The sequence below is a fragment of the Phycodurus eques genome, chromosome 10 (assembly GCF_024500275.1).
Source record: "Phycodurus eques isolate BA_2022a chromosome 10, UOR_Pequ_1.1, whole genome shotgun sequence".
Lineage (NCBI taxonomy): Eukaryota > Metazoa > Chordata > Actinopteri > Syngnathiformes > Syngnathidae > Phycodurus > Phycodurus eques.
The window spans coordinates 3,477,792-3,490,450 of NC_084534.1; the positions used below are offsets into that span (position 1 = coordinate 3,477,792).

The 12,659-nt window shown below is 40.6% G+C and overlaps 1 protein-coding gene across 5 annotated transcripts in view; it reads right to left on the minus strand.

Annotated features, from left to right (window-relative positions):
• The window catches only part of LOC133408984 (transcription factor SOX-13-like), a 66,773-nt gene that overhangs the window by 28,556 nt on the left and 25,558 nt on the right, over positions 1-12,659 (minus strand). For all 5 annotated transcript variants that reach the window (XM_061688436.1, XM_061688435.1, XM_061688437.1 and 2 more), the window contains exons 2-3: positions 5,885-6,105; positions 5,096-5,192 (exon numbers count right to left, since the gene is read on the minus strand). In XM_061688436.1, the coding sequence (XP_061544420.1) occupies positions 5,096-5,192; positions 5,885-6,103 (316 nt within the window). In that variant the 5' untranslated portion in view covers positions 6,104-6,105. The remainder of the gene's footprint in view (positions 1-5,095; positions 5,193-5,884; positions 6,106-12,659) is intronic.

Here is a 12,659-nt window from a genome sequence, read left to right on the forward strand (position 1 = left end):
TCCACCCCCCCCCTCCCTGAATCAGATAGCTCCAGAATTCCTAACAGCAGATAAATGCAATGAATTTGCTTGTTAGTTTGGTGAAAAAATACAATCCATCATGTTAAATATCAGCACAAATCAGCAAAATGATACTACATCTGAAGCCACCCAGCAAAAACTCTAGAAAAAATACAATCCATCATGTTAAATATCAGCACAAATCAGCAAAATGATACTACATCTGAAGCCACCCAGCAAAAACTCTATTACCATGTCAACACACAAATGCAAATGTTAGGTAAGACCAACTGGTTCTAAGTCAATATTAAGTATTACTGTACTTACTTTCGTCAATACTCACCCTCACCTAAAATATATAAATAAAATATATAATATATAATATACAAAATATATATGTATGAGAGCCACAAACCTGGAAATAAATATGTTGATCTTATGTCTGATTGTTTTCAGTCTACAGCAAAAATAGGGGGTTGTATTTTCAATAAACATATAAAAATATCAAACACCTAATATAAAAAAGTCTCTATTTTGTAAGACATCAATTATTATGCCTGGATTGAAGTACTATAGAGACTTCATAAAAACAATCCTTTGTAACAAAGACCATATTTAAGACATTTGAAAAGGGACATGTAGATACCTTGCATTGAGGTGAATTTAAAATATCTCGAATTATGATGTACAATTATCAGATTATGAATTGTAGATATCAATCAATCAATGAAACAAACACACCTTTATTTCTATAGCACCTTTCATACTTGAAAAGCAACACAAAGTCCTTCACAAGAAATGATAAAAGACACAAACACAAGCCTCCCACCCACCCGCAGTCTCTGCAACACCCAATATGAGTAAAAGTAGTTACAATAAAAAAGATGATTAAATACATAACATAGCTATTGAGAGATGGATGAGCACAGAGTGGAGTGTAGAAGTAGGGGTGTCCCGAACCGATCTTTGAGATCGGAAATCGGTCCGATGTCAGCAAAAACAAGGATCGGATTGGATTGTACTGGATCTAGTCCATTTCATGCTGCACTCCAGCACTTCTATCCAGCAGCGCCAAGTTGGCATGCAGAGCCCATGTGATCACAACAACAGGTTGCTCAGGTGCTAACATAGGAGCAAGGAGTAAGAGTGAATGTTGCTTTCTTAAAGTTATGGACACTTCAGTTGAAGTTCACTGTAAAACTAAAACAAATAACAAAATAATTATATCTATTGAATGTTCAAATACATCACAGACTTAGTTTCTTTCTTCTATTTTGTTTACAAAAATTGCTGACTCAAAGCTAACACACAATGAATGAAAAAGACCACAGACGACCTAACGGAAATTTGCATCAAACTGGCGGCACTTATATCTCACAAAATAATGAATAATGGTTCACAAACACTGTATAAAACACATACAAACAGGCAATATAACAATATTATCTGGCATATATTCTTCAAACTCTGTGAAAAATTAGTTATAATAACAATAGTCGATCGTGACTTCTACTTTCTTTTTTACTCCAAGTGTGTATCTCATTACGTGCACCACACTGCCTCTCAAAGGTCAAGACTTGCACAGCCATTAATGTAACCCATTGGTTAATAATAAATTGGTCAGTTTTTCCTCATACCTACTGCTGCTGATTATTGTTCTCTGTTTGAGTCATATCACTTGATCAAGCCTTTTCTAACATTCCATACTACAAAAAAAAGTAAATTATGTATGATTATTGCTGAAATCGGATCGGACCGATATCGGTATCAGCCAAAACTCAAGGCTGCAATATCGGTATCTGATCAGAAGTGAAAATGTTGGATTGGGACATCCCTATGAAGAAGCGCCATCATGGTGGGTCGTCAGCAACAGAAGCTGCGGGCTGACGCCCCTCCCAGTGAGGAAACACTGGAAAATTAAAATAAATAAAAGAACAAACTAAAATAAAATAAAATAACTCAGACTACAGCATACGACATAGAAATGCTAAAATAAATAAATACAAAAATACATAAATGAAAAAATTAATAGCATACCATAACAATAATAAAATAGTGTAAAATAAATAAAATGTACTGGCAGATAAGAAGTGACCAATACAACTTTGGTAACCGAAAAGTACATAAAATGTGGTATAAAATTACAGATAAATATTAGATATAAAACAAGTGACTCATAATCAGTCAAAAGCCGGACTAAAAAGGTGGGTCTTGAGCCTCCTCTTAAAAATATCAACGCTCTCTGCGGCTCTGACCTCCTCCGGTAGGCTGTTCCACCGACGAGGGCCGTAGACTTGGAACATCGCCTCGCCATGGGTCTTAGAACTGATTCTGGGTACTACTAAAAGGCCAGTACCGGAGGACCTGGGGGTCCTCGAGGGTTGATACGATCAAAGGAGATCTTCTAGATAAGAGGGGCTAAGACCATGAAGCGTTTTATAAATTAATAAAAGAACCTTAGACTCGACCCTGAAAGACACAGAGAGCCCATGCAGGGCCTCTAAAACCGGAGTAATGTGCTCTCTCTATCTAGTCCACGTCAGCAGACGGGCTGCTGAATTCTACAGTAGTTGCAAGTTATGAATGTTTTTTTTTAGGGAGACCAGCTCAGAGAGCAGAAATGGGTGGACTCTGGAAATGGTTTTTAAGTGATAAAATCCAGTTTTCACTTTTTTATTGACAGGTGGAATAAAGGTTTGGTCAGTGTCAAAGATAATGCCCAGATTTTTAAATTTGTGTGATGGGGTATCCATCTATCCATCCATTTTCTGAGCCGCTTCACCTCACTAGGGTCGCGGGTGTGCTGGAGCCTACCCCAGCTATCATCGGGCAGGAGGCGGGGTACACCCTGAACTGGTTGCCAGCCAATCGCAGGGCACATACAAACAAACAACCAGTCGCACTCACATCCACACCTACGGTCAATTTAGAGTCTCCAATTCATGCATGTTTTTGGGATGTGGGAGGAAACCGGAGTGCAGGCATGGGGAGAACATGCAAACTCCACACAGGCGGCGCCGGGGATTGAACCCCGGTCCTCAGAACTGTGAGGCTGACGCTCTAGCCAGTCGGCCACCGTGCCGCCTGTGATGGAGTAAAAGAAAGTTTTTGTAATTTTAACGTTAGTTTATCTCTCTGAGTTTTCAGCCAGTCATGACTTAATTTCTAAAATACAGTTAAAAAGAGTATGAATCAGGCTGTGGTCATCAGGAGAAACGGAAATGTAAAGCTAAGCGTCATCAGCAGAGCAATGAAAACTAATTCCGTGTCTCCTGATGAGTCCTCCAAGTGCCAACATATATATAGTACATTGAAAGGGTTGGACCTAAAATGTAACCTTGGGGAACACCGAAATCCAACCTGTGACCTCCTGACAAGGAGACTTTGCCCATGGTGACATAAAAAAGTGAGACCGCAGAGGCTGATCGTATTGTGCGACCTGTTTAAAACAATACTGTGGTCTACTGTATCAAAGGCTGCACTCAGATCCAGTAAGACAAGGACAGAGAGTTTTCTAATGTCCGTTTTGATTCTAATATCATTAAAAACTTTGATAAATGCTATCTTGGTTCAGTGATTTGTTCACAACGGTGACTGAAAAGTTTTGTGCAGTCCGTTGGTATTCAAAAAATCATTTAACTGGTTAAAAACTATTTTCTCTAAAATTTTACTTTAAAAAAAGGCAGTTTGGTCACTGGTCTGTAATTCGTCAGCTCTGCAGGGTCTAAATTGTTTTTCTTCAGAAGGGGCCTGACAATTGCCATTTGGAAAGACCTCTGTCTGAAGAGAACAATATAAAATGTCTGGGACGTCCTTTGCCAGAAAGTCGAAAACCGATTTAAAAAATGGTGTCGGGATTTGATCTAAAAGGCAGGTTATTGGCTTTAACTTGGACACAACCTTCTCCAGCGTTCCCGCATCAACCAGGACAAAACTGGCAATAAAAAACAAAAGCTGCATTAACACTGTTAGATTGTGGTGAAATAAATGCTGCCCTTACTGTTTTTATTTTGTTGCTGAGGTGGGTTGCAAATTCCTCACAGTTTGCATCAGATACCCTGCTGGGAACGTTAAAAGCGGGGATGGTCAAATTGTAAATGGTAGAGAAAAGAAATTCTGGGTTATTTTTTATTACTTTGGGAAAATGTGTTTGCCTTGCATTTCTGATTGCTCTATTGTAGATGGTTTGGAAGTCTACATATTTATAGATCTATTTCAAGCTTATTTATAACTATCTCCAATACCTTAAACTGGAGTTACAGATACCTACGATTCCGTTGCAGATGTCCGTAATTCACATACCAGATGTCTGCAGCCGAATTGTAAATATCAGGAAAGATAAACCCCATACACACGTATGCCAAAACTGACGTCACTTGTCCGAGGCGAAATGCCGTTGCAGATATTTGAAATGCCACTTGTGGATAGGAAGAATGGAGTTACAGATATCTGAAACATTCTTTTTGACAAGGCAAAACTGAATTTCAGATATCTACAACAGATATCCAGTCTAGCTGTTAAATGTTAAGAGGGCTTGGCATAATTAGCCCACTTCACATCAAGTCGCGTAACACGATGACTTCTTTCAGTGGGGGCTCCACAACAGCAAAAGTTACAGAAAGTACTGCAGAAATACAGAATAAAGACAACATGACAACTGGGCACTCATTAGCCGTGTTAGCATGTTGGCCGATTATCCACTTCTGTTTGTAAGGTGTCATTAAATCACATGAGCACACTGGAGGGTTCAGTGACATCTCCGGCCTTCTCTCCTTGCCTTTGTCCTCATCTGACGATCAATACAGACTTTAAATTAAATGTTATTGCTTGAACTATCATTACATCTAACATCTTTGTGACGCTAAGCTTTTAGCAACCCACAGCAATGTTAGATATCTATTGACTGTGTTTCGATGTAGGCCAAATGAACTGTTTAAGAACACGCATGAGGCGGAGTGACGTAAAGTTAAAAGTCCAATGTGCTGATGTACCGTATAGCATCACTCATGGAATGACTCTTGTCTACCCAAATTGCTTGGTCGGAACTAACTTTGTATAAAGAGAATTAAAAACCCTTTGAAGAGTTCAAACCGACCTTCCTTGGACTGTCCTTTTGGTGGATCCCGGAGCTTTGTCTCCTTGAGTGTTACTTGGGCTTGTATGTGTGGCAACTCTTTACCTGGAGAATCCTCCTGACAAGAAACATACACATCTTAAACAAAACATTTTTAATACAGACCCATTGCAATATAGCTAAATAATTGTGTATAAATAAAGTTCAAGTCTCAAAATCCAGATGGAGCTGTTTTTAAATAATTTCACGAGCGTGTTAGTCAGATTTCCTGTTCCTGGTGGTGCTTTGTCCAGCGGTAAAGTATAAATAGCTCCAAATGTGTCTTTTGAACAGGCGAGCACTAGTGGGTGTGACTGACATGTACCATTTGTATGGTATGTAGTACAAATGATTGTGTTCCACAAATTCTGCCTAGCAACAAGTGGTTGTTTTTTTTGTACATGTGACGTTATTAGGTAAACAATCAATTCTGTCCACATGTCTGCTCATCAGTGAACATTTTGTTTTAGTGTTTCAAGTATTATCAAATCAAAATGAATGAATGTAAATGATTCAGTTGTTAAATTTACAACACTGCTACATAAAGAGACACTAGAAATAAAGAAAGCACACGAACAAACCCCAAAATTAACTTTTATAAACACGCGCCATTAATTTAACACTTTGATACACTCAGATACACCTATACGCTATGCCTACAAATGTTGTTACATAATGTTTACATATGTCAGCTATATGGCTGATACAAAACACCAAATACAGTCTAGTTTTTGTTTGGAGTGCTCTGCAATACCAAATAGTCATACTTACTAAAGGTGAACAGGAGAGTGGTGGTGTCAGTTGACGAGCCATCAGTGGCTGATTCCCAACCCAGTCACGAGAGGGGGACATCTTCAGAGTAGGTTCGGTGTTGGTGATGAGTCCAGTCCCTTTACTGATATCCTCCTGTTCTACTTTGACACCAACACATGTCAGGCTGCCTTCCACATTGGAGAGGAGGTGCATCGCTGGAGAGCTAGGCTCAACCATTCCTTTGAGACAACACAATTATCTGTCACCGGGCGTGAACTTGTTTATGATTCATTTATGCTTAGATGCTTGATGTCTTCAAAGTCACTTGATAACATCATGACAAATACAGTTTACACATAGGAGGGTTTTACGAGCTGACGAAGGTGATTGAGTTAATTTCTATATCAGTGTCAGACCTACTGACAGACAAGCTACCTGAAGCATGTGTGTGTATGTACACCACAATTTGACCTCACTGATGAAGTCAAGGTTGAGGGTTAATTGACGGTTTTGTTACAAAAACCTGAAAGCCTATTGTTTGAATGTGTGAGTAATAAGAAACAAAACAGAAAAGAACACACCTCAGTGTGGGGGGTTGCAGCCAGCGATTGAGTGAGAAACCACAGTGACTGAGAAAGTGTGTGTTTGTGTCTATATATTTATATTTCCCAGTTCTGCAACCGGGAGAAAGAAAAAGAGACCAGACAGCAGAACAAAACAAACAGAACACACAGTGTCAAAAAGTGCACATATATATAAAGAGGCAGAAAAAAGCCATTGTTGGAGCTGGGGAACAAAGGAAGCAAGGACAATGGGGGAGAGACTGACAAAAGCCGCCGGCCCTCGGAAACAGGCTGGATAACAATGCCAGTGGAATGTGCCGACCAACTCGGGAACAGAGCTAAAAAAAAAAGAATGTGAAACTCCACCATTCTGTCTAAAGCATAATGATGATTAGAGCTCCTCCTTCACTGAACCACCACTGTGATTTTGAACAAAGCCACCTGTCTGCCACAGTCCAAGGTTACACACCTGTGTGTGAGTCTGTGCGTGAACGTGTATGTCTGTGAATGAGCGTGTGAATGAGCGTGTGTGTGTGTGTGTGTGTAGATGCTTGCATGCGTGTAGGTAAGTATGTATTTCAATCTGGTATAAATATACTAACTATTCCCTATGAAAAACACAATTAAACCAGCATAAATAGTATATCAGCTGTAAATTACTCTGAGTTGTGTCATTTGACCTTGTATTGATGGAAACTTTAAATTAAGGTTGCCATTTTTTCTTGAAAGCACAGTTGGGAAACAACGAAGTACTTGTACAGTGGAACTTCGATATAACGGACGCCAATATAACGGATATTGGATGTAACGGACCGTCGGGACCGAACAATGTGTCCAAAAATAGTTTCCAGTTGTCACTTAAACTGCTGTTGACAGTCTGTTGGTTCCAGAATTGCCTGCATTGTTGTTGTTTACTGGCGCCATGGCGTAATACAGGCAGAGAATGGGACATATGTATTTTCGGGTCACAGATATACAGTATTACTCGGTCTAGCCAACAGAGTAGCCAGTGCCGATGTGGTCGCCATGTTGAATGTGCCGACATTCAACAATACACTGACGTGGCAGCCAGGATGGGAAAAGTTTTATCTATTGTAGCATAGAGCTCTGTGTAGAAAGAGCGTGCATGGCGACTGTGTTTAAGAAGAATACGACATGTCTCTGGAGTCTGGAACATGCTATTTTTGGTACAGTAACAGTATTTTTGTCAAGCCGTTCGTCTATGGCATCTAATCTTAATCGATTTTAGAAATAAGAAGCACACCAATTCCTTGTGTCTCATGAAAGCGACCCGCCTCAACTTGCCACTGGTCACTACGACAACAAGCACCCCAGCGTGGTAAGTTTGGATAAAATCTTAAACTTTTAAAATATTTTCAAGCTTTTTTATATTTACGAAAACTGTACTGGGCGTTTTAGGCCATGAAAAAGGAGAAACCAATAATTTTGTACTGTACAGTAATATGGGAGCACATGGCCACCATAAAATAAAAAAATAAACGTGTTTCAATATAACTAACAGAAAGACCAACACTAGCGGCGCCAAATTGTTGCCGCATGTTTGTGGATGGCTAGAAACCCAAAATACCGTAACAAGGATATCTGCAAATTGTGCTGCATAAGCTTGCACACACCACATACAATAACAACAAGGGAACTGGGAATAACCCCCCCGCCCTCCCAAATGTTCTGTAGTAATGGCACATTTTGATGTTGACAAACGCATGAAGATTGCATGCAATATGAGCAAGTTATGATTTATTTTTAATGCCTTGCCTTTGATAGGAACGTTGCCCCCACCAACGTAGCCACCACATAGGCATGTCGCTTAGCCTTTTCACACTGCACTTGTTCAGTGTGAAAGGACGAAGACTGCAACGGGGGTGCGGCCATCCCATATTTGGAAATGGTGACATACGAGCCTAGAAGGAAGTCGGGAGGCTTTCCCTGCTGAGTGGATGCAACTCGGCAATATGTATTTGTCATTGTTGAAAAAGAAAGCCCTAACTTTACTTGTTTAAAGGAGGAGGAAGTGACGCAGCAGCGAGAAGGAAAAAAAAAAGGAAAAAAAAGAGGGAAAAAAAGGCGAGAGCATTTTAGAGTTTAAATTCATTCATGAGCTTTTAGTTCCAGGAAGCGCGCTTTGAGGTGTATTTCAGGCTAAGCAGGGACCTTTGAAAGGGAGCTTGAAAGCCTCCCGCAGAGATGTCACGGGACATCATTTTACTGTTGGCCCAAAGTTCGGGATAGTGGGACACCGCAATTATTATGCTTTTCTCCATTTCTCCAGCCCTCTTATTTACTTGAGGTCGTCATTTCATGGAGACATCAATGAAAGATGACATCAAATCATTGACGTGCCACACATCAATCATGTTCGCAGCAGAACTATTATGGCAACACATTCATGTTTCAAGTGGAATTAGATTAAACTCAAATGATCAACATTGTTACGCTTTACACCGCTGCATATGCAACCAATTGCATGTGTGTGTTCCACATACAGTATTACTATGATTATCAGATCCCTGACTGGCAATCACTGTCCTAGCACTGTGCAAATGCAGTCCTCAGTGCATTAAATTTATTGGGACTGAGGAGGGAAGGCTTCAATACACTGCTGACCTGCAACCTTCCCCACCATACATTTCCCTTGAACCAAACCAGTTGACACCTTAGAGCATGTGGGAGATAAGGTGGAGTGTGCTTGAGAGAGGCAAGGGTCCACAGCATGAAGACCAACTGAGCCTTGCGGAAACTTAGGCCCTCGCCAGCCCAACCCCATACGATTGGTGTGTGTAAAGCCGTAAAACTGGAGGATAGGCAGGACAGAAGAGCACAACAGGGAACAATACTCAATTGTACTGCAATCTTGTCCACCACCCACATTCCCATGCAAAGTACTAGCCCCCCAGCAAACCCTGTATGTGTTCTGCCCAAAAGTGCCTTTCAAGGAATATTTACAATGAGTTATTAGCCAGGTTTGTGATTATTTGTATGTATTGTATAAACATGTATATATGTATGCTTTTGTGTGCTGCTACATTAACGTTGCTGTTGTAAAAACAGAACTTCAATTTCATAAAGGCTTATTCTATCTAGTCTATTAAATTATTTCTTTTAAAGCACACAGCCACGTATATATAAAAAATGAAAAAAATAAAGGTTTGCTGGAATATTTGCAGAAATAGCTGGATGAACTGGAATCACTGCAATTATAACCCATTACCACGTTTTATTGTTTCAATTTCATTCTGTTAGGTATCATTAAATCGTTTGAACCAACAGAAGACGACAAAGCTATAAATGTGACATTTTGACCTTCCAGCACATGCTTTGACAGACCCCCCCACACCCCTCTTGGCTTATGGATCACTCAGAGGGTGGCTAACTGAGGTCCTCTCATGGACCAAATTAAGATTATGTCTTACTGCATTTCTTCAAAAAGTTGCTTCATACAATTGTTCCAAACCTTTACATTCCATTCTGTGTGTTCTGAAACTGAACCATAAAAACATTCAAGCAACAAAAGGCGACAAAGCTCCAGCTGCAGGTTGAACAAACTACAGCACTTTAACATGATTGATACACTTGCCTGTCAACTGTCATTGAAAGCATGATACCACTCAGTTATTCAGTGTGTCTGATAATTGGTCTTGGTCTCCATTAAAAATTTATGTTGCTATTTTCCAGTCTGGTGTGTTTCCTATTACGGATCGCTAGGAAGTAAAAAAAAAAAAAGACAATAAAGTGGTGAGAAACCAAAATACTGTTGAGCCAAGACATTCACATCAGCCTTTAGCGCTTGAGGTGAGATATTGATTGTGAGAGGTGTGGGGAAGTACTTGGAAGTGATAATACACAGTGTGTTTTGTCCCACGCTGGAAGTTATTCCTGGGTCTCCCACCCAAGTTTCACAATGGCCGAAGAGTACAGCGATCACAGGTGGTGTTCACACGCTCCCTGAGTGACTGCGCCTGTGTGTCACCCAATGCAATGGTATGCACAGAATTTCAGTGACCTATTGAGTTGTTGACAGCGAGGACTGTGTCAAGGTGAATGTGTTTTAAACAAGGCCTCCAACTGTAACAATGTAAGACAGTGTGTGTGGTAATATATGAATAGCCTTGTCATCTTATTCCTTACATTTTATTCAACCTGATTTGTTGACCACCTACAGTGTTTTTCAGGTTTCACAGAGCATCACCACAGGCAGAAAGGTCACAAGAAAGAGCTGTGGAGCCCAAAAAAAAAATATTTTTTTTAAAAATAAAACACACACAAGAACATAAACACTACTTCTAAAGACTACTGGAAGCATTGTCCTACAATAAAGAAAGACAGAATAGAGTATCTAAAAGTAAATTACACTCAAGTCCATTGACAATGAACTGCCTGAACAGGTTTGCTTTCATTGCAGATGACAGCATGAGGAAGCCTGCAATGTTTTCTTTTTGTTTGTTTGTTTGTTTTTTTTTTGTTTTTTTTTAACTAAAGGCCTGTTAGAACTGTGAAATTAAGACTGTCATGTATTTGTGTGTCATGGATTTACAGTGTTCCCTTTCCTACTATGCAACTCCACCAATCTGGTATATGCGCAACCGACTTGCACATTCAGCGAAACGGGTCGAAGCGCTTCCTCGTAGTTCGGGTGAATGGCGAAGGGGGCCGTGACAAAGCAACCGTCGGGACGTTAAAGGTATACAATGTCTGTTTTTAACACAAGCTGTCACCACAAAGCCACCAAAGATGACAATATTCAATGTTTAGGCTGTTAGTGTTTACTTATATGATTTTGCATAAATAAATTATATACATGCATTTAACTTTTGTTTCATGACACCAGCCATAAAGAAAACAAAAGTTTGGCTTCAAACAATCATGTAATCAAACCGTAGTCATTCTTGTTCCTGTAGCATACACAGGAAGTGTCATGGGTGTCCCCACGGATGAACCCATGCAACTGGGCAGGTTCCGTCTCTCCCCTGAGGAACGTCAACGCTGGCTGAGGGAAGGGAGGTGCTTCTACTGCGGTCAGTTTGGTCATTCCGTGAGCAACTGTCACGTCAAAGTTGCCAGTGCCGGTAGCAAGGGCATGGGAGAGGTGAGTCTAAATTTCATTAAGGAAGACCCTACCCGGGTTCTTCCTAAAGTGACACTATGCTCTCCGGATCAAGAAATTCAGACACCTGTGTTTATTGACTCTTAACCTGACTTGTCTCAAGTGCCCACCTGTTACCATGACATCAAAGACGTTTTTTCCAAGTCCAAGGCCAAATCCCTTCCACCCCACAGAACCTATGACTGTGCTGTTGACTTGCTGCCTGGAACCACACCCCCACGAGGGAGGTTGTTCTCTCTTTCAGGGCTGGAACACAAGGCCATGAAGGAGTACGTGGAAGAATCACTAGCAGCCGGGATCATTCGCCCATCTTCATCCCCTGCGGGAGCAGGATTTTTCTTTGTGGACAAAAAGGACAAGACCCTGCGACCCTGTATCGATTACCGGGGTCTCAACGAGATAACTGTAAAAAACAGGTACCCTCTTCCTCTCATCTCAACCGCCTTTGAGTTCCTGGAGGGAGACAAGATTTTCACCAAACTAGACTTAAGAAATGCATATCATCTAGTCAGGATAAGGGAGGGGGATGAATGGAAAACAGCATTCAACACACCAACGGGACATTATGAGTATTTGGTAATGCCTGTTGGACTTACTAACGCTCCAGCTGTTTTCCAAAACCTTGTCAATGATGTTCTGCGTGACATGTTGAATGTGTATGTTTTTGTTTATTTGGATGACATTTTGATATTCTCCCCGGATGAGGAGACTCACATTATTCATGTCCGCTCTGTATTGCAGCGGTTACTGCAGAATCAACTATTTGTCAAGGCTGAGAAATGTGAGTTCCACAAGGCGTCCGTTTCTTTTCTGGGTTTCGTCCTGGTTCAAGGTGAAGTCAAAATGGACCCTTGCAAAGTCGATGCAGTTATTAATTGGCCTACTCCCACGTCACGCAAAGATGTACAAAGGTTCTTAGGGTTCGTGAACTTCTACAGACAATTTATCAGAATTTTCAGTTCAATAGCCTCTCCTTTGCATGATCTTACCTCGCCACGCAGACCTTTTGTATGGATCCTGCTTTGTCAGGCAGCTTTTCAGAAACTTAAATCGAGCTTTACCTCCGCTCCCATCCTTACTTTGCCAGATCTCAAACAGCAGTTTGTGG